At 36.4% G+C, this 23,063-nt stretch overlaps 3 protein-coding genes across 11 annotated transcripts in view; 2 read left to right on the top strand and 1 right to left on the bottom strand.

Annotated features, from left to right (window-relative positions):
• Positions 1 to 23,063, bottom strand: part of LOC132906223 (neuroligin-4, Y-linked-like) — a 374,014-nt gene that overhangs the window by 33,779 nt on the left and 317,172 nt on the right. For all 8 annotated transcript variants that reach the window (XM_060958211.1, XM_060958209.1, XM_060958210.1 and 5 more), the window contains 2 exons: positions 8,687 to 9,097; positions 7,927 to 8,237 (listed from right to left, as the gene is read on the bottom strand). In XM_060958211.1, the coding sequence (XP_060814194.1) occupies positions 7,927 to 8,121 (195 nt within the window). In that variant the 5' untranslated portion in view covers positions 8,122 to 8,237; positions 8,687 to 9,097. The remainder of the gene's footprint in view (positions 1 to 7,926; positions 8,238 to 8,686; positions 9,098 to 23,063) is intronic.
• Positions 13,165 to 15,668, top strand: LOC132906488 (AP-1 complex subunit mu-1-like). Of its 2 annotated transcripts, none has more exons than XM_060958720.1 (2): positions 13,165 to 13,303; positions 13,657 to 15,668. In XM_060958720.1, exon 2 carries the CDS (start codon positions 13,674 to 13,676, stop codon positions 14,940 to 14,942), a length of 1,269 nt encoding a protein of 422 aa, XP_060814703.1. In that variant the 5' UTR covers positions 13,165 to 13,303; positions 13,657 to 13,673; the 3' UTR covers positions 14,943 to 15,668. The 2 variants fall into 2 exon arrangements, with proteins under 2 accessions (XP_060814703.1, XP_060814705.1); XM_060958722.1 differs by having other exon boundaries at positions 13,167 to 13,303; positions 13,640 to 15,668.
• On the top strand, positions 19,236 to 21,237 carry LOC132906489 (AP-1 complex subunit mu-1-like). The gene has a single exon (XM_060958723.1). It carries the CDS (start codon positions 19,286 to 19,288, stop codon positions 20,552 to 20,554), a length of 1,269 nt encoding a protein of 422 aa, XP_060814706.1. The 5' UTR covers positions 19,236 to 19,285; the 3' UTR covers positions 20,555 to 21,237.

Genomic DNA, 23,063 nt, shown 5'->3' with positions numbered 1-23,063 from the left:
AAACGCATAAAACGCGGAAGAACGTGTTGTAAAAATGGTCGATTAAAATATTTTACGAACACGCGAAAAATAAGATGCTTTAGAACGATATTTGTATCACTTACTCTGCTAGTGATACGTCTGATCGTAGATGGACTTATATCACTGTTACAATATTGTTGCACTATTTCCTCGTTTAATGTATTTCAATTTACTTCGTTCTTTTATTATTTGTTTATTATTCTTATATTTTCTACAATCTATTATAAAAATAAATTATTGTAATTTTATAGAAACGTTTATTAAAACGCACTCATTGTCAAACGAAATTGAAAATTAAATAGAAAAACGAACGGACCAACGGTAACGTTAAATATAATTACTGGAAACTTTTATAAATTTGGCGCGTAATTAAAATTTCGAATACGTTTTATACTAAAATTTCATAAAGATCAGAAAATTAAAGGGATTTGTATGTATATACGGTAAAATAAATTATACGCTCGCGTTGGCACGAAAAACTGAAACACTATTAGTGATACGAGTTTGCCTTCATTCGGATAGCCCTTACATGTGATATAAAAGCGCTTCCTTCTATACTTTTTAATCCGCGAATAATTTTTGAAAACCGTTGGGAGCAAAAATTGACGCCAACTCTCGCGGTGTTGAATGAAAAAATTCCATTTTGTGGTGACGAGACGAGAGAGACCCGTGAAAAATCCCCTCGAAACGACCATACAACAACGCGTGAACTATCTTTCTAAAACGTTCAAACAATCGCAATGGACAGCCTCTTTATTACGTCAATTTGAAAAAATGCATATTTCCATGGCAATTTCCCAGTGAAAAGAGATGTCGTCGCGCTCGAGTACCAACGACATTAAAATAATTTTCGAAATATATTTTCGCGCCAATATCTCGCGAGCCCGCAGGAAAACCACAAATATTTGCGCGCTGTTGTGCTCCGGACAAAAATATTTCATTGTCCTCGAGAGGGGAAAAAATGGTAGAAAAAGAAAGAGGAAGTGGAAAAAGGAAAAGAAGAATAACGCTGAAAGCTCGTATTAAAGCGCGAGAGTAAAAAAAAAAAAAAAATAGCGCGCGCTTAGTGCAACTTGGACTGCGTAATGCGTTCATAGACGCACGAACGCGTCGAAAGGTCGTGCTTAAGAATTAAAGAGCAGATCTGGGCTACGGCGATAAATAGATCGACTAGAAAATCCGAGACGATGCTTTCTTAGTTTATGGAGAAGCTGTACTTATGCTGCCCCGCTTCGAGCCGAGCAATTTTCCGCTAATGCCCTCATGAAAGAAAGAAAGATCTCGTACACACGGCCCGTATCCTGTGAAATTACACTGTTCCTCGAGATATGGTTCCGGCCGTATTACCCTCGAATTCTCGTAAATTTAATTCGTTGGGGAGGGAAAGTCGAACTTCGTGAGTCTAATGGAAATTGGAGACGGTTAGAAAAAAAGCTCGAATACCTTGGGAGGAGCAGAATGATTTTGCGTTAAGGAAACGGTAAGTAGCGCTAGGTGACCTTAACGTAAGATCCCTTAAAAATCTACTTTTCTTTCTGTCTGACCATTCTCCCATCTTTTTATTATTTTGATTAAGCTTATAATCTTCCAACTCTAAAAATTCTTTCTTATTTCAACGATCCTTTAATATCATCTTTTCCAAACATTCTAATTACCTAATTTAAAACAAAATCCTTTAAAAAGTGTACCCTGTTTCTCTTCTTTTACTCTCTTTACGTCTTAAAATTCAATTTACGATTGCTAAACTTTAAAAATTCTCTCCTATTCTAACAATCTGTTGATACCGATCTTTCGTACCTCTTAATTGTTCTTTCCTTTATTAACGATCATCGATAACTTGGCTCTTAAATTTCTTGAAAGACGTAAATCCTTTCGTAACTCATTCACGATACGATCGTCATTCGTTGCAAATTTTCCACCGAAGCATAAAAATCCACGCGAAGTAGCCACGAGTTTTGAACGCGTCGCTACGGAAAATTCGACGAGACATTTTCATTTCCACTTGCAAGTCAGTTTATCATGCATAAAATCTCAGCGATGCGACAGCTGCCTCGACTGTACCGCGTGTCATCAGCAATTGACATGTAAACTGTTAAATATTTTATTAGTAGGTCATAGTTACTGGCAAGCAACGTTCAACGTGTATACGATGTCCATCGTTCCGGGTAGCTAACGTAATGTCATCGTTCCGTAATTATGTTGGTATTACCGGCCGACCATTATTATTGTCAGACTGCGGCATGTGCACCGTGCACATATTAGACTGTTTGAGCGACGGACTAACGTAACTCCGTAATTACCCCGTGATTAACGTAATACGATCGATAGTAACGAAAAGCGTTATTCGCCATGAAATTATGAACAATTTTTATCGTGAATTACGAAGCATGGTATAATAAGGTGTTTAGAAAGTGTGAATTTATTGAACGGTTGATAAGAGTTCGTTTTTATTTATAAATTGTACTGTTTTGAGAGAACTAGAGTGGTTGGTATATGTAGCAAGGTTGTTCTCTAATATATATATATATATATTAATATATATGATATATTGGCTTGGCAACGAAGTGATAGCGGATTTTGTAATTATCACCTAATAGTAAAACGTGTTATTTAGCTTGAATATACTATCAGTTTTAGTACGCATATTCTTAGTCCTTCTTTCAGCTACTTTAGACTAGTGAAATGTTAGGTGGCAATGACAAAATCCGCAATCATTTAGTTGCCAACCGAATCATTTTAAGTATTATATTTTGTGAATATACACAGGTACGTGCGCAAAGGTTCACGGAAAAATTCGACTACGTACTTGAAAATACCTTTTACGAATATATCGGGCGTGTTATAGGAAATATTTTGAAATTACATTAGCATTGTTATGAGACTATAACGACATATTGAAACTACAAGCTATATAGTATTATAGATGCAAGTACGTACTTGGCAGAGATCAAAAAAGTACTTCAACAGTTAATTATCCATCAAGTTAATAAACCTGGATATTCAGTGGGGTCGTATTAGAATAATCTCCTATCGATTATCTGTTCTCTCTAGTTGCGATTATGCAAATTCGTCTATACGTGACAAGTTTTTAAACTTGATTTTGTCGAAAGTGCTATCTGCAAAGTAATTTTGTTATTCTTGATTTTCGTTTCGACCTATAGAATTTCCTTGTTCGCTATACATCGAATTTAGGACAACGGTATGTACCTTAAGTTTGTATAGCGTAGCCGAATCAAGATCCAGACAACACACTTATTACACTCTTTGTCCTTTCGAGCATCGTAGGAAAGAGAGATACGCAATCCGGTGTATACGTGAGGCGACTGCCTAATCGGCGAATCATTATAATTCCTTTTTGCAGGCGGCAATTTTGCCTCGAAACCATCCGCGTGCAGACGTGATCGTAATTCTCATTATCGCGGTGGCGCATGGAAAAGTTTTAACCCCGTCAAGTGGAATTCGAACAATTCCTACTGGCCAGGACTGACTGGCAAAAAAATTGCTTCGTCCCGTAATAGATCGGGTAAAAGAGAAGAGCGTATTTAAACGAGGGGTAGCCGATGAAGAAAGAAAAATAGCCTACGAGCTATAATAGAGTCTTCAGAGTATGAAGAGGGACTTGTTAAATAGCAGAACGTGTTATTTAGCTTGAATATACGGTCAGTTTTAGCACGTATGTCCTTAGTCCTTCCTTCGACTACTTTAGACCAATGAAATGTTCGTTCCTTGTGTTTGCGCTTAGGCGTTTAATTTTCCAACCGAAAAAATTATGTACACGGTCGAGGTATCAAAGAGAATTGTTTACTATTTTAGGCGATATATACGTAAAAATTTAATAATCGATTTAAAAATGGGTTTAAACGGAAAATTTCAACGTTTTAGTAGGATCTTTCCGTTGTATAAATTTTTAATATTCCAATATTTCACACTATAAACGTCTATGGGATGTTCAATATTAATACTTAATACGAGTGCTTTTAAAAAGCTTCTGAAAGGAATTGGTAAACAGAATTTTTAACTGCGATGATCAATAATATTAAATTTTCAAAGAAAATCCATCGTATTTATGGTAAAACAACATCATAGTACGAAAACACTGTTTGGTACGATACAAAAATCCAGAGTAAATTCTAAATCTGTCACGTATTATTCGCTTCCCTTACGATCATATTCTTTGGCTTACATCTAAAAAAAAGCTTACCAAGCTATTTGTCGAAGACACGTAGAAAATTCTTATTCTTCGTGTCTGAAATTCACCGTGCAAAACCAACGATAGCCGTCAGAAGGTTAGGGCGGTTTCGAGCAAAAAGAATCAACGAGAACGGTGTCAAATCTTGCGCGATTCCGCGCGGAACGGAAACGAGGGAGCGCGCGGTCGTTCCGGCTGAACTGCGGACCCGTAATTTACCGAGCGTTTTTAGCCTGGCCAGTCCCGTTGGATGGATGGATAACGAGAAAAGTTTTTCGCCCGGGACGCCTGCTGGTCTTTACATTACGCGCTGCAACTCGCTCGTTTCTCGTTCGCCTGGCTCGCTCCATTTCGCGCGATTGAGTGCTACAAGAGAGAAACGTCGCAATGTCAATCGTTTCGCTACGTCGGCGTAGCGCGTTGCCCTACCGATCTGTAAATACGATCGTTTCTAAGGGAAGATTTGCGAGAACGAGCTTGACCCGTTATTCGTTATTCATTCCACGATCGTCATTCTTCCGCGGTTGAAAAAGAAAAGGTAGTAGAGCGATACGTTTGTTCGTCAGAATTCTAATTTCAAACGAGTGTTCCGAGGTAGCGAAATTCTGAATTGGCTCTTGACTCTGCTACGATCTTTGAATTTGTACGTTTCAAAAAGATGTTTAACGTAAAATTGAAGCGAGAATATACATATCGATAATAATAATTTTTATTTAGTTGTAACCGAAGATATTTTTTATTGCCAGAAAAAATATAATTGGATGGGAAATAAGTTAAAGAGTGTTGCAGGATTAAAAATTGTTTGACTTTATGGGACACGTAGCGACTTTAAACTTTTGCTCGGTGATATATAAAATTCAGATTCGGTTTATAATCTCGAGTTCGTAAATCAGTTGGTCTAAAAATATCCAATAGCTTGAAACTTCAATGGCCGATATACTGATTTTCTATCAACGATCTCAAGTATTATCGAGCAAGCGTTCGAGTGCTCTACGTTACCCGATATAAAAGAGAAAGATTTAAAATTCAAAAACGACGATGCTTGCTATCGCTTGAATTGCTTAAACTGGCGGAAAGAGGGTCGGATAAAAGATTGAATAAAAGGTGCTCGACAATCGGCGGATACTTTTCACGCTCGCGAAATTGGCTGTCCGCTTTCGTCACAGTACTGGATTGCCTATAAAATCATTCGACGTCCATCGATCCTTTCCCTTGTCGATATGAATATCTATTAAACGCAATTCACGTCTCGCAGCGCGACGCGACGTGGCGATTGTCGCAGTAAACGTCAAGTTGGCGTCGTTTTTGCCGGTTGATTGACGTCGTAAAAATCCGACACGAATATTTCCTTTTCAAATGATAGACGCGACGACACCGATGTTTAAAAAAAACAATTCTCTGAAAAGCACACCTTTTATTTTGTATACAAGCAGAGCGATGAAGTGTCGTTCGAGTGAAAAGAAAAAAGAAAAACAAAGAAAGGAACTGAATGGAGGATAATTGAAATGAACCGATGAGTTTGTCTGGATGATGGAAGTAATATTGGTGAACTAAATTATAGAAAATATTTATTGCAGCGCTGCTGTCTATGGATATGTATGACACCCGTATTCGGTATGTTATTTACGTTTTATGTTTTCTATATGAAAAATTTTGAAAACTCTACAAATGCAATTAGAAGTTACCGACGTTCTATTGTGCTAGCGAACGTAGTTATTGCGTGTCATTGCAATCCAATTGGCGAACTGTGATAAATATTTGGCTGAAATCGATAGACGATTTGTACGAGAATAAATTTGTTAGGTAATGGAATTATGTCACGTGGAATTTTTATTGTAATTCGAAACAGCGATTGGACAGGATCTCGAAAAAGGGGAAATAGCAGGGAAACTTCTCAAAGTATTTTAGTAAAAGAGCATTTCAAATACGTATGCCAATTATCGCGTCAAAATCATAAAATCGATGTAAAAGACTGATTTAGGGAAACTATTTAATCTACGCGTGTATTTCTTGATCAGAAAAACGACGTGGAAATTTTATTTTCATTGTTAAGGTGTTTAATAAATTAATTTGTTTCACGAATAAAGAAGTTATAGATCTAGAATCTTAAGTATACTATTTTATATGGTTTCCTATACTAATCAGTACTATAATATACATACAAGGAACGTAGAAGACTAGTAGCTACGCTGCACGTTGCATTCTACTGATTTATACAATAATCACACACGATGTCCTACGATAAACCAAGCATCCGTATCATCTTCGAAGATTCCAAAAAATCATTTTCAAGATCGGAACTATAATCTTAATTTCCATCACGGTTCGTTCCACAGGATCAGAGCTACGAGAACGAACAAAAACGACTAAAAACTAGCTGCAAGAAAGTAAGACGTTTGGCGGTGGAGAGAATTTTTCCAGTATCCATATTCGCGGTCTCGGATTCATATTTCCACTGCATCGGATATTCAAACTCTATTCCTAGCCCAGGTAACCATTTCGTTCGATAGTCTCTCCCACCCTTTGGGGCCAGTGTGCTTCGCCGCGCCGCTAAAATGGCAGAAATCGATGTACTCAAATATTCCATGAATACCGCGGCAAAGATTTCTGAGCTTAAACGCGATGCGATACATAGTTATCGCGTTGGGAAATTATTTATACGATCGCATGCTTTACAACCAGGACACAGTGAATCTGCTCTCTTTATCGAGAATCCACCACCTTCACACAGATTTTTAACGCTTTAACGGGAATTTTATTCGCCGACTGATCCAGTTTTCGTGACGCAATCTGCGTTACAACGGACTCTTTCAGGCTCCCTACGTGCACAAGGGTTATGTATTCAATATGTAAACCATCTGATAGTATGATCGATCCTTCCTCCTTTTCTGTTTTATTTTCATTCTTCGGACGTACGAGTTGAGAAAACTTCGAATACGTTGCTTTTTATCTCCTACTTGATAGCATCGAGAGGGTGATGTTACTGTTGTTTGGATACTTGGATCTGTCCAAAAAGATGGAGTCAAAGAATAACGCAGAGGAAAGATTCTTACCTCTGCGACAACTCGAATTTTGAGAATAAACCTGGTTTTAAAATCAAGCTGTTAGAACCGAAGCAAATATGTCACATATCTTTTGCACGTTTTAACACTAGAACTACCGGCATTTGAGATGTAGCTATCTCCACCAAAGCTAAAATGACTGGTCTTTAAAAAATACGTAATGGTAGAATATTTTTATATTTATCGATCTGTTATTATCTTACAAAAGGAACTCCATGTTCTGAGATCATAAAAACTATATAATAACAACTTTAATAATAACAATAAGTACAATAATGAAGAATATTCAGTACCAAAACCTTCGGTAACAAGAATATTAATAGTTGCCTGTGTCTTTAATTGGCCTTAAATTGCGACGAAACGTGATTTCATCGTTAATTTCAAAGCCTTCTGTTTTCCGTACTTTAACAAATTCAAACAATCTTCCAAAATTTTATAAAGATACACTTTCGATAATATATGTTTAAACTTAATAACGATACAAATATTCGATAGCTCCAAAAAATAATTAAACGGTGGATTATCGTATAATAGGATCGTATTGCTTAAAACATTGCCCATCCGTTTGGCAACCCTTGAAATCGATATTCGGCTGAGCCACAGGCTCGTTTGTTCGGACGAATGACTTTCGAAGAGAAGAAAATCGATACATACCTGAAGAATCCCACGTATCTGTCCGCTCTTGGTCTCGACGATGCGCGAAGCGTAGCGGATCTGCGTGGCAGCTCGCGATACCTCGCGACCGATCAACACGAGGATAATAATCAACACGAGGCAGCTTTTCGATTTGCTCAAGGACCTCGTGACCAGCGGCCTCTTCCTGGCCGCCGGCTGGCATGGCAAGAGCATGACAGCATTTGCTGGCGGCCACTCGAAGCGACGCCAGCAGCATAACCGTCGAACACGACTTCAGCCACGGCCTCGAAGGTCTGCCGACCGCTCGCCGAGATCACCTTCGCTTAATTCTAAACATTAGAAATAATTTCGCTTTTCAACAAATATTTTGTTGCGTATCGGTTGTCGTATCGATTCTTTTTTATTCGCACAGGCTACAGCGTAATTGTGACTCTGTACCAACGATATTCGACCTTTTTCGCGTCATGACACACGTGAACTAATTACTAGAATTAGTTACCTGCAGTAATAACGATCTAATGTACAATATAAAATTGTTTCATATAGTATATCATAAAGCCTAACGTAATAACGTTCCCAATAAAAGCACTATCAGTAAAACGAAAGGGCTACTTTTTCATAAATTTTTCCCATAAATATACTTCCAACTGCATTTACGTCAACAATTAACCAAGATCATCTTCGTTCCACGAGATGCTCGATTTATTTGAAAAAATAACCCGCGGCAATTTTCTCCACGCGTCTTATAACTCCGTCAAGATTGCATCGAGAGACTTACCTCAGCCGTCACCGGAAGCGATACAATGTTCTAGAGGTACTTTCAATCAGCGGGACGAGTCTCGAGTTATTTCGTAGGCCATACAACGTTCTTCGCCAACGAATCGCTTCGTAACTTCGTTATGCAAAACGTCTTTGAGTAGTTGCAGCTCGCGTGGCCCGCGGCTGAGATTCAGCCAGCCACTTCTGCTTCTTTTTTGCCTGTTCCTACCTTCCTTTCCTAACCCACTCTTTCCGCTGTGCAAGTTAAATTGCACTCAAAACATCCCCCGAACACAGGAGGGAAGAACATGGCCCAGCCTGAATACTTTTTTCCCGTTTCCATGAGAATTCTCCTGGCTGCACGACCCTGGTCGTGGTTCTTTCCGAAATCGACGTGGCTGTTTCTGAATCGCTAAAACCGAGCGGCGATCTGAAACCAAGAGAAGGCGAACGTGAGTCCAGTTGTATGTAGAAGAAGGGATGTTAGGGGGAGAGAGGTGAGAAGCTTGATCAGAGGGATGCCCTGAGGGAAAGCAAGTTTTCTCGGAGCAATCAGTGCCACTCCATGCCTGTCTTTTCCATTGGACCGCCATTCTCATTCTCAACTAGCTGTACATATCTGCACTATGTTACTTCCTCTTCTCCAAGCTGCATTTCTCTATTTCTTTTTAAATAAATCTTGATAATTTGAGATTCGGAACAACGCGTGTTCGAATTTTCAATGAAAGTCGAAGATTCTGGTAACTACAGATGTTAGACGCGGTTACATCATCGGTGGATGTCGTTACTAAACGCTCAAGTTCACAATTTCGCTATATCGCTCCTATCGACTGTACGTAGGCTTGCAACGAGCAATCTTTCGCGCTGCGAGATAAATCTTTAAGGCTGACAAGCTGCGCCGGATCGTGGTGGAAGATTGGACGAGCTTCGAGCGAAAAGAGCAAGATTAGCCCGTACCGGATGCTTCGTCTTCTCATAAGTAGCGATTTCAAATGTTTCAATTTTCAATTTTCGCGACAAATAGACCGAGAATATTTATGCAAATCGTGATAAATATAATTGGAACATTTACACTTACTAAATACTTTTACTTAGAACGTAATACGTAAATTACATTTTATGTATTTTATATACGTTCGTACATCGCGTACATTTAGTGCAGTCTTGCGCCTTTAACTTTTCCATAAATGCACAAAACTCCATAGTCTAATGATAACTACGTAGAATCCTGTGTATGTATTATAATGTGCTTATTTTCATTCGTGGTTGTTTCTTTGTAAATTTGGATTTCGTACATATGAATAAATAAACTTAATTATTCTATGGTAATTTGGAAAATTTAAATTGGACGTTTTTAAGCCTCTGTAATATTTTCCTTTGGCAGACGAGAGGAAAGTAGGAATTAAAAAGTGGGCAAACGAGAAGTGAGCGTACGTAATAAATAATATCCGTACGTATTCATTAGTTGCGTATCGGTAAATGAGAACTGAATTCTACGTTTCACAGTACAACAATTGTTAATTGCTTTAAATGTCAGTGTTTGAACAGGAGGCGAATTTTAACTGGATCGTAATTTCAATTATTAGAATGCTTCGAGCCAGATAGATTTACAGGCGATTCCGTAAAAGCTTTCGTTCGAGCTTTTTCTTGTTACCTTTGCAAGCCTGTCATTACATAATTAAATTAATACAATGCGATCCAAATAAAGAGTTATAGAGTTAAAAGAGAAAGGATGTAACAATCAGGCACCTTACCTTCTTTTCATTATTTTCCTCTAATTAAATAATTAACTCTCCCACGGGCGTCGATAGGTCTTTTTACATCCAGGAGGTAATTTCTTTCCCTTTATCCTCGCTTGTAATTTTTCACGAGAATAAAACTTTTGATACGTATTATTCCTTGTATTATTTTATTACATACTTATTATTTATATTTAGCATTATTGCGTTTTAAATACGTTCCAAATTAGTCGATAAAACATTTATTTTTATTTATTCGTCGTGAGAGATTCTCCTTTTTTAATTCTAAGAAAATTCTTCCGAAATTCACTGATCCTCGATTACGTGGTATTCGCGTGTTCATCGAAAATTCCAGATAAGGGCGTACCTACGTAGTTAAGGGTGCATTCGAGTGTAAAGAATGAGCGAGCCCACGAGAACACGATTTGGAACGATTTATTCATGCCGCTAACAAAACGATTTGTCAACTTTATCGTTAATGTAACTCCTCGCGAGTTTCATAAAGCTTTCAGGCTTCGTCCAGTGATAAAAAGAAACGTCGCGTGTCTCCTTCTCGTAGATTAACATTTACTATGGTCCCTTCGAACACGATACCACCCTGGGAGAAATTTATTATTAATCGAACTCGAACTTTTTTCATTTGTACCATGAAAAATTAAGCTGGAACGCATGCAAATACCTGGAGTGTTTCGCGTTAACGGAGGAAGACTCTTTGAGAATCCTAATGGATTTTCTTCTAAAGGACCAGCAACGTTCTCAGCTAGCCGCAGAATGGAAAAATCTCTTTGATGCTCGAGAAAACAATCTCTTTCCCGGTGAGATCGGGCTAATGATTCTGGTTTTCTTGAAAAATATGTGGAAAAGCGCGTATAAAACGGACACGACTCTCAAAGCTTTGATGGTGTTTCAGGGTTTAAGGGAATTCATACTGAAAAGTTGTACATAAGTACGGCGGGATATTGCACTGGTAAGCGAGGTTTTTAGCTCTTCAAAGCAAATCTTTATGGAGAACACCTGTTTTCCGGAAGTTAATACGTATTAAATAGAATTTCCCATCAGACTGGTGCGTTAATTTGCAAATTTTTACATATAATGCGAATATATAAATGTTAACGATAATATTAATTTCTTTAAAATATTTCGAATCGATTGTCATCGTGATATTATTTAATTTTAAAGACGATCTCAAAATTTATTAGATTACAAGGTGCTCATTACAAACATATATGTACCTACTCGATAAAAAAGCTAGTCTACGGTATGAATTGAGTGAAATGAAAATTGTTTAGAGAAATTGCAAAATGTTTCGTATAGCATATACAACATGGACCTAAAAATGTTCTGTTACAAGTGTTTAAATACTTTCATGAACCAATGTATATAACGTATTATCAGTTGTATTAATGAAATAACGTAGAACGCGCATGATGTGTCGTTGGTTTCGAATGGGTCAATAAACGATCTCCGTCCAACTCTCCATCGCGCCCTTTTAATTCAATTGCACTCCCATTGGCGCGTTGACGGGCTATCAGAAAGGGAAAGCAGTTCGCCTAACGATTTGATCGAGGGAAACAGGATTGAGGCAGCTGAACGCATTTCCGGCCAAGTCACCGAAGGGACGAGCCCGCCGGTCGAGGATTCGAAGTTCCGCTAATTTAATTCCGAGTCTCAATTATCGGTCGCGTCGGATTCCCTGAGCGGCTCTAACTTTCAAGCCTCTGCATCCCCGAATAGAGGGGGTTGGTTCGAGCGCGCGTAATACAGCCGCGAGATCCTGCCCCTGTATTCCGCCACTTTATCTTGGGATTGACGTTTCATCCACGGAAATCGACAGCCCGAGAACCGACGGGATTGCTTTGCGACCGCATGCTCGCCGGGGAATAAAGGCGAGAGAAACAGCAACAAAATGGTGCAAAACCCGGGGAAACAGCGGAAGCAAGGCGAATGGGAGCGGGAAGATTGTTGTTCTGCGGGGAAATTTGAAGCTGACTCGAAGGAAAGAGTGATGGGATATGGCTGAGGAAGAATACTTGTGACAAGATTCTTGGCTGACGTCTTCGTGCAAAACGAATTTCATGTTCGTGATTAACTGCCGATGTTTATGTACACTGGCTTAAAGTAGTATTTGAACTTTTACTACAAAAGATTTATTTATAAAGAATATATTATGTGCGTTATAGAAAACATTTGGAAATTTTAATGATGAAATTTGATAAATTACTAAATAGGTTATCTTTATGATAATGTAAGGGTTTCGAAAAATAAAGTTCCAATTTATTGAAAGATAAGGTTTATAACAAGATATATATTTAGCTGAAGGTAATTAAGGAAAGCTGATGTAATTATTATTTAAAAATTGATAATGATTATGAGAATAAGACAACGTGTAACACCCTGGAAAAATTCTATTGCAATTTTACGAAAAAACGTTAAAACGTGTGCAACGTGACCAATGCCACCAACAAAGTGGAAGTATTGGTAATTTGATTTACGATCGACATAAATTTTAATTCGTCAATTCAGTAGTCTCACTGGTGCTTTTCTCTTTAGCGAGACTATCAAATTATCTTTTTTATTGTGGCAATAAAGTTGAAATGATAGCGCGTTTTACTATTCGAACAAAATACTTCCTACTAAATATTGCCGTCTATAAAGTGTTTGAATGATTCGGAAGAGGAGCGGGTCGATATTTAGCACGAAGTTAGCAACGCATGCGCCTCGATTATGTTTCGTATCGAGCAACTTCAGAGCACTGGCACTCCGCAGTGTTACTGAAGCAATTGGGAGGGGAGGGTTTTTCTGTCAATAAAACTTCGTCTGTGAATCTTCTATAAGAGAAATTCTTTTTTATGTAAATAATCGAAACGCTAACATTCCTGAACGAATTGCCAGAATATGTAAGTACTTATATATGTGATAAATTTTTCCCTGAAATTCATATCCAGTGTTATTACCGTACCATAGATGTCAAATTAAAACTTTCCATGGATACACTTCTCATCCGTTCTTCTAGTAGTTTTTTACATTATGATTTTGGTATAAATTTTGTGCATCGTATTTTAAATTCTGCACGGAATTCTTCCTTTAATTTGTGTACTTTTGTTTAATAACATAACCTCTAGCACATATTTTCCACACTCGGTTTATCGAACGTTCGCATTTGACATTCCTTTTCCTTCCTCTTCGCAATTTCACATTTTTAGTAAAGATTGGCTTATTAGGATAACGGTTAGGTTTTTTTTAATTGCAGTATAACAAATTTTCAAGATGTCGACGTCTGCGATATATATTTTAGACGTGAAGGGAAAGGTTTTGATCTCACGAAATTATCGTGGAGACATAGAAACGGGTGTTATAGAAAAGTTCATGCCTCTCGTAATGGAACGCGAGGAGGAGGGCAACCTTACTCCGATTATACAAACCGCAGAATGCACATATGCATATATAAAGTACAATAATTTGTATATTGTATCCACTACAAAGAAGAATGCAAACATTTCCTTAGTATTCGTATTCTTGCATAAACTGGTGCAAGTGATGCAAGAATATTTCAAGGAATTGGAAGAAGAAAGCATACGAGATAATTTTGTAGTCATTTATGAACTTCTAGATGAATTAATAGACTTTGGTTATCCGCAAACCACCGATAGTAAGATATTACAAGAGTACATTACGCAGGAAGGTCATAAACTTGAAATTCAACCGCGCATTCCCATGGCTGTGACTAATGCTGTATCCTGGAGATCAGAAGGTATAAAATATCGTAAAAATGAAGTGTTTCTAGACGTGATAGAGTCCGTGAATCTTCTTGCAAATGCTAATGGAAATGTTTTAAGTTCTGAAATTGTGGGTGCGATAAAGATGAGAGTTTATTTGTCTGGAATGCCGGAATTAAGACTTGGTCTTAACGACAAAGTATTATTCGAATCTACAGGCCGTGGAAAGTCCAAATCTGTCGAATTGGAAGATGTGAAATTCCATCAGTGTGTCAGATTGTCTAGATTCGAGAACGACAGAACAATTTCTTTTATTCCTCCGGATGGAGAGTTTGAATTAATGTCTTACAGACTGAATACACACGTAAAACCTCTGATATGGATCGAATCTGTCATTGAAAGGCATGCTCACAGCAGGGTAGAATACATGGTAAAAGCGAGATCGCAATTTAAGAGACGTTCTACGGCCAACAATGTAGAAATAGTAATCCCAGTACCCAACGATGCAGATTCTCCCAAATTTAAGACTACCATTGGTAGTGTTAAATATTCACCAGAGCAGAGTGCAATAACTTGGTTCATTAAGTCGTTTCCTGGTGGTAAAGAATATCTGATGAGGGCACACTTTGGTCTACCATCTGTCATTGGGGAAGACGTGGAAGGGAAACCACCGATTCAAGTAAAATTTGAGATTCCGTATTTCACTACTTCTGGAATCCAAGTGCGTTATTTGAAAATTATAGAAAAGAGCGGGTATCAGGCACTACCATGGGTGCGGTATATCACGCAAAATGGAGATTACCAGCTGAGAACGAATTAAACGTAAGAAATTTGTGAAGGAAAAAGGCAGAATTTTTTACACGTTACGTTAATGTTAATCAGAAATGCAAAGGTGAAAACTAGTCGGTTTGCTACGCTTAGTATGCTTCCGAATGTTTACAATTAATTTTATGGTAATTTTCGGAAACGATCGTGATCTGTATAGAAATTAAGATCTTCTAGAATGTAAAACTAGAGTTTGCGATATTGACCAATAATTTATCGTCATTGATCTTTATTTGTCGGATTTATTGTAATTTTAATCATTTTTGCAATTTTAATACGCGCTAATATTTTGTACATTTTCTTCATGTTTTGTATATAATTTCTTAGGAACATTTTCAATATTCTCCTCTTATACTACCAGAAATCGCAAAGGCGATGTACTTAATTTATTTACTGTACGTTTTTCCCATTCCATATTGCAAATATGTACTACAAATAGTATTTTCCACATACAGGGGCAACTATAGTATACATTAAATTACCCAGTATAAAAAAAGAGAAGAATTGTAAATATGTAGGAAACCATAGTATTTGAACGTCTTCATGGAATTGTTAATGAATTATAAGCATTTTCCGGTATTAATATATGTGTAAGTTCCAATAGTATTACAAGTTTATTATTGTATATCAGTATGACAAGAGATAATAATGTTGTTATTATTGTAAACAATGTATTAGTTATTTAAGACATTGAGATGTATTAAATTTTTAATAGAAACTATCTATGTTTTTTCTTATTATCCCCAATTTTCTTATTATAAATCCCAATTTTTCATTAAGTTTTAGATACAGTATCCACACTAATCAAAGTTCATCATGAAACTAAATATGATTTTATTAAAGATTTGTAAGTTCGAAATCCTTTTATCTGCTAAATCATTTCAAATTTTTGTTAGATTTAATTCGATGGAGCTACATTCCTTTTGTGCACATTTCACTCTTTCATTTCGTACCTTAACATATAGACCGTTTATTTACCATCTCTGTCCACGACCGACTATTTACTCAGTTGAAGGAAATCACGTCTGAAGAAAACTGTAGAAGATTTGTAGAGGAACAGAGAGAAAATTAGAATGGAGGGACAAGAAGGAGGAAAGAAAATGCATTCCCTAGCGGTGGAAGAGTTGCTATCCTCTACTTCATTGATGATTTGACTTTATAATCGAGACGGTCTCGTTCAATTACGATGGAATTTCTCGCGGAATTTCGTGCAAACAGTGCTGGGATTCAGGACGAGTCGATCGCCCTAGTAAATATCTTTCTCGTAGTTGGATTCGGGCGGGATGCAGACGATCTAGAGTCAATCAAATAAACCATCTCCAAGTTAACGATTATTACGGAAGGAGGAAACAATATTTGTCCATCTATACGGCAAATACATTTGTGCCGTTTGCCACGATCGGTTACGTTCTCTCTTACGGTGAAATTTCTGATTTCGTTGATGAGACTCGGTCAGCAGTTTCCCGGTTCTCCATACGTTGGCTGCTTCCTCTATTTTTCCCTCTCGGATAAAATAGCGAAAGAGATTGGTTAACGTGCGAAAACACTTGATGCAGCGTAATTGTGTTATCGTGGAAACAAGCTGGCTGCACGGATTTTTAAATGTAAACACATTGTTTTTCGATTTAATCTATTTACTCGCTTGTTTCGAGCAGTGTTTTTTTAAATAGTAAAATCAAACTAACGATATTACGCGTTCTTTATGAGATTTTCTATACTAGTAATGTTAGTGTCATGGTTTATATATTTTTGTATCACTTTTATTAATTCGTTGAAGTCATCGTTTCTGAACTTCTGTTATATAATATTTTTGTCTGTGATGCTACTGTTTTACTTTTATTGCGGATATTACATATGATATATTTCTTTTATTATTTTTATTATTTACGACATCGTCAGTTTTTGATCTCAAGTATATTCTCGTTTATGCTACCACTGGTTTGTTCCTATTATTGATGTATGAAAAATATACTTTTTTTATTACTCTTGTTATTTCTTTTATTGCTGGAATCCTCTATTTAGTATCTTTACACTGCACTGTTCCAGAAGCCAGACATTATTTTTTCCTTTTTTATTCAGTTTTTAGAGTGGAAAATTTTCTAGACGAAATAACGCAAGATTTGTGTTATCGTTTTATTATATAAAAATGAAATTCAAAATATAATAAAATGTACTTACAAAAATAGACTTTATAAACTACCATTTGGTTAATTTGGTTTGAAATTTTAACTGCTCGAAATTTTAACTTCTAGCCAGACTTTGTCGCGTTGTATCTTGCACCTTGTACTTGTATAAAAATTAAAGATCCCAGGATGACTTTGTAGCTTACATTTTTAATCGTGAAAAGTACATGTGCGATACACTAGTGACTACATCGCCAGATTTTCATAACGTTAAATATCAAATTTCAATAAAATGCAATGAAAGGAAGGACGAAGAGGATTCGATCGATAGAACTTTTTTCTCGGAAGCCCTCTTCACGGTTTAAGTCACGGTTTTATACTTTATCGGTAGAACGACATCGTAAATTACATTTTAATTAAAATTGAAAGGCTTCGATCGTTGTACGCAGTTTCATGGAGAGGAAGGGGTAACAGCGACTGGTCGGTCGGTTCCCGCGCCATCTTCTACTTTCCGTTCTCCTTTCAAAGCTCACGTAGTCAAACGAGGTTCAGTTACCTCTCCCTCGTCCTTTTATATTTTATAGCGAGCGCACCGCACCGTGGGGTCATCGATGCGCTTTTGTGCCGAACAATTGCCTACTTCGGTGCACTACACTTTTATTACGTAACACCGATGGCCATTGTGCTCCTATGTAACGTTGGAATTCGCGAACCTGGTAGATTTTTTCTTGAAACATCGCGTCAAGCTTATACCTCCTTTACTTTGCTGTATGTTCGTAAATTACGTCTTGAATTTAAAAAAATTAATGAAATCTGAAGAATTAGAAGATTACAATAGTCAGGGATCAAAAGTAACAGTCATTTTGTAAGGTTTTGTGAAAAATGTTATTGTCAAATGTGATTTTTGTTTAAATGGGTCAAAATGATGCCATTGTTTGTTTATTTGAGTCTAATAATTAAATGTTCGTATTGTTAGGAGATATAATAATATTTAAATTTTTATATTACTATTTATTTAGTTTCCAGAAAATACTGACGAGTATATGCTGCGCAGTATGTAAACAAAACTATTTTCCAATTGTTCTTTCCGCAGAATAATAGGTATATATATTTGGATTAATACGATTTTAATGAAAAGTTATACATAAACAGAATATCAATTTACTAGTAACTTTTATAATCCAAGATTTAAAGTGTTCTTACGAAACTCGTAGTCATAGCTATTAATTTATGATGGCGGTATACCGTTTTCATATTTGTGAAGAATTTTTTAGATAAAAATGACTAAATAGGCTATAAGGAATGATAAGGTTAACAACATCTTTTTAGTCGAAGATAAGATAAAATGCTTAGAATAAAATTACAATAATTATGATAATGAACCAACGGGCATTACCTTAGAAAAATTCTATTGTAATTTTATGCAAAAATGTTAAACCACGAAATGTAATGCGAAACTGAGCGAAAGTATCAATAATTTGATTTAAGGTCGATATGAATTTCTTAATTCGTCAATTTAGCAATAATTATCAATGCTTTCTTTCTGAGAGTATTACAAATTATGTCTTTTTATCAATAAAACCAATAAAGTTGGAAAGATAACGATCGGACAATTTTTAAATGAAAATAAGGGAAGAGAGTAAAGATAGCAGTAATAGAAATAGAAGTTAGCAACGCATGCGCCTCGATTACGGCTCGCACCTCCTACATTCGTAGCCAGCAACTTCAGGTAGTGCCACAGTGGCACTCAAGCAACTGGGAGGGGCTGCCTCTTTTTTGTCAATAACATCTCTTCTGTTATTCATTTATAAGAGAAATTATCTTCGATGTAAATAATCTAAAGGTTAACATTTCTTCAGGAATTGCAGGGACACGTAGTAAGTACCTATATATATGACAAATTTTTCCCTGAAATTCATAGTGTTTTTGACGTACCATAGATGTCAAACTAAAACTTTTCATGGATATATTTCTCATTCGTTCTTCTAGTAGTTCTTTACATTACGATTTTAATATAAAGTTTGCGCATCGTATTGTAAATTTTGCACTGAACTCTTCCTTTAATTTGTGTACTTTTGTTTGATAACATAACCTCTATCACGTATTTTTCATACTCGGTTTATCGAACGTTCGCATTTGACATTTTTAGTAAAGATTGGCTTATTAGGATAACGGTTAGGTTTTTTTTTTAATTGCAGTATAACAAATTTTCAAGATGTCGACGTCTGCGATATATATTTTAGACGTGAAGGGAAAGGTTTTGATCTCACGAAATTATCGTGGAGACATAGAAACGGGTGTTATAGAAAAGTTCATGCCTCTCGTAATGGAACGCGAGGAGGAGGGCAACCTTACTCCGATTATACAAACCGCAGAATGCACATATGCATATATAAAGTACAATAATTTGTATATTGTATCCACTACGAAGAAGAATGCAAATATTTCTTTAGTATTTGTATTCCTGCATAAACTGGTGCAAGTGATGCAAGAATATTTCAAGGAATTGGAAGAAGAAAGCATACGAGATAATTTTGTAGTCATTTATGAACTTCTAGATGAATTAATAGACTTTGGTTATCCGCAAACCACCGATAGTAAGATATTACAAGAGTACATTACGCAGGAAGGTCATAAACTTGAAATTCAACCGCGCATTCCCATGGCTGTGACTAATGCTGTATCCTGGAGATCAGAAGGTATAAAATACCGTAAAAATGAAGTGTTTCTAGACGTGATAGAGTCCGTGAATCTTCTTGCAAATGCTAATGGAAATGTTTTAAGTTCTGAAATTGTGGGTGCGATAAAGATGAGAGTTTATTTGTCTGGAATGCCGGAATTAAGACTTGGTCTTAATGACAAAGTATTATTCGAATCTACAGGCCGTGGAAAGTCCAAATCTGTCGAATTGGAAGATGTGAAATTCCATCAGTGTGTCAGATTGTCTAGATTCGAGAACGACAGAACAATTTCATTCATTCCTCCGGATGGAGAGTTTGAATTAATGTCTTACAGACTGAATACACACGTAAAACCTCTGATATGGATCGAATCTGTCATTGAGAGGCATGCCCACAGTAGGGTAGAATACATGATAAAAGCGAGATCGCAATTTAAGAGGCGTTCTACGGCCAACAATGTAGAAATAGTAATCCCAGTACCCAACGATGCAGACTCTCCCAAATTTAGGACTACCATTGGTAGTGTTAAATATTCACCAGAGCAGAGTGCAATAACTTGGTTCATTAAGTCGTTTCCTGGTGGTAAAGAATATCTGATGAGGGCACACTTTGGTCTACCATCTGTCATTGGGGAAGACGTGGAAGGAAAGCCACCGATTCAAGTAAAATTTGAAATTCCGTATTTCACTACTTCTGGAATCCAAGTGCGTTATTTGAAAATTATAGAAAAGAGCGGGTATCAGGCACTACCATGGGTGCGGTATATCACGCAAAATGGAGATTACCAGCTGAGGACAAATTAAACGTAAGAAATTTTTGAAGGGAAAAGACATTTTTAACATGTTACGCCAATGTTAATCGTAGATATAAAAGTGAAAACTAGTCGGTTTGCTACGCTTGGTACGCTTCCGAACACATTTACAATGAAATTTATGGCAAGTTTCGGAAACGATTATGATCCGTATAAAAACTGAGATTTTATAGAATGTAAAACTAGTGTTTGCGATATTGACTAGTAATTTATCGTCATTGATCTTTATCTGACACACTTAGTATGATTTCAATTCCTTTTGCAGTTTTGACACTTTAACATTTTTTTCGTGTTCTTCATGTTCTGTATATAATTTTTTAGGAACACTTGCAATAATTTCCTCTCATAGTACTATAAACTATGCAAATGCAAAGTATGTACTTAATTTACTAGTTGTAATACGTTTTGATCCTATGTTATAAATGTGTATTCCAACGAAATTATCCAATGTAAAAAAGAAAAAGAAAAATTGTAAATATATAGAAAATAATTGTATTTGAATGTTTTCATGGAATTGTTAACGAATTAATAGGCGTTTTCCTGTACTAACATAATCTGTAATAGTATTATAGACTTATTATTGTATGTCAGTATGACAACGAATAATAATATTGTTTTTATTATAATAATAATTTAAGATACACAGAAGATTTATTAAATTTTTAACAAAATCTATCTATGCTCTTTTTATTATCTCGAAAAATCCATCTTTTATTGGTTTAAAAATAAACAGTTTTATGAGAAGCAAAATTTCAGTTCAAAAGTTTTTTCTATTATTTATTATCAAGTACATATTCGATATTTCCTTTAAAACTGACCTGACTCGCTCATCAATTTTACTTTCTTATAATCCAGAAAAAAAAGAACACATCACGTTCTAAAAGAAACATCCTAATAAACAGAATCATTTCCTCCTATTTACTTGTTTAATTCAACTTCGATAAAATCTACATTCGCAAGGTCTCGAATAAACCTGACTATCGAGTTGAACGGAAGTCATTCGAAGTTAAAAGGCTGCCTACCTATGATACTTCTATTCGCAAAAAGATTATATCGTGAATTCGTTTGATAGCTTCGAAGGGAATCAAAGACGGTGGTATAGAAAAATCGTGAAAACATTACGCTCGATGTGGTTTCCCTTGGAAAATCTGTAAATATTCTACTGTGGACTACGTTGAATCGCGCGAACAGACGGTAGGACACGGAAACCCGATTAGAGCGAAACGCAGCGAGTCTTTTTTATTCGCGCGGCCGCGACACGGTCACGCTATGCAAATTTCGGTGGTGTGCACGCTGTGTAATAATTTTATGGAAATTGCTGATCCTGCAAGGAATTTCGAAACGCATCTCGCCAGAGTATATACGTGCGCAAACGTATCAGAAGAAGATGAAGAAAATAAAAAAAAAAAGATCATCGAGAACAACCAGATCGACCCGTTCTACATCTTAAAGGGATTCTTTATATTTATTTGGCAATTTTTAAGAATTCTTCTCTTAGCTTGGCTATCGTGACTAGAATGTTGAACAAGTTCTACAATGGTTTCGTTACGTGGTTTGTGTTATGTATTAGATACGTGCGAGGAACTGATAACGACTCTCCGTTATCGCGGGATAAAGTATTTTTGAATAATTTTACCGTGTATTACGTAGCTCTTTGTGTACATGAGAATTCTTATAGACTGGTCTTTTGAACGCGAAGTTCACTTTTTGTTAACAACGATATTAACGCAAAGTATTAAACGTTAAAATATCATTCTTTAACCGTAACATGGTATTAAAATCAGAAAATTAACAAAAACGTACTTGCAGTGACGTTTCTCTTCCGTAATCTTCAATCGATATCTTCTCTTCCAAAGAACGAAAGCATCAAAATTTCCCGATTAATCTAATTATTTTACGTATCTTAACATTATCTACGACCTATGGTTTACGCCCTAAACGTAATTCTCACTAGACAACACAATAAATGTTCCTGGGGTATGTCAGTTATTTCCCTTTTCTCTTTTTTCATCGCTTTGCATCTGGAATTTGTGTATCAATTCGCAACATCGGCTAGCACATCGAAGGATATTTACGACAACGCGTTTATTCGAAATTTCCTCCTACGGTATGCGCGTTTATATACTCACACGTACATAGATATTTATAATAGTACGAGTATGCAGCTGTATTATATCGCAGTCTTCAGGCAGAGATGTGATCAATAAAGGTTAATGTATACTCCACGAGTTTTCCATGGGGAACTGCAATTTTCAGCTTATCGGTTCGCACGGTGATGCTTCGAAAGAGAAATCTATATATAAATTCTTTATTATACCACAAAGAAGGGTAATTTATAGTCGAGATCCTTTATCGTGGTGTTCGTGATACGGATGGATAGGTGGACCATCTTGCGCAATTATTACCAATTAACGATTTATTAGCGAAATTTTACAAGTAACAAGTTACGAATTACAACGAGTTTGTCGTAACTCGAGCTTTTTTAAATTTTATGATCAGTC

This window comes from Bombus pascuorum, chromosome 4, assembly GCF_905332965.1.
Source record: "Bombus pascuorum chromosome 4, iyBomPasc1.1, whole genome shotgun sequence".
NCBI lineage: Eukaryota > Metazoa > Arthropoda > Insecta > Hymenoptera > Apidae > Bombus > Bombus pascuorum.
This window is presented reverse-complemented; position numbering and strand designations above follow the sequence as displayed.

Coding starts and splice junctions, on each gene's coding strand:
- LOC132906488 (XM_060958720.1), top strand. CDS start 13,674: ATGTCGACGTCTGCGATATATATTTTAGACGTGAAGGGAAAGGTTTTG.
- LOC132906489 (XM_060958723.1), top strand. CDS start 19,286: ATGTCGACGTCTGCGATATATATTTTAGACGTGAAGGGAAAGGTTTTG.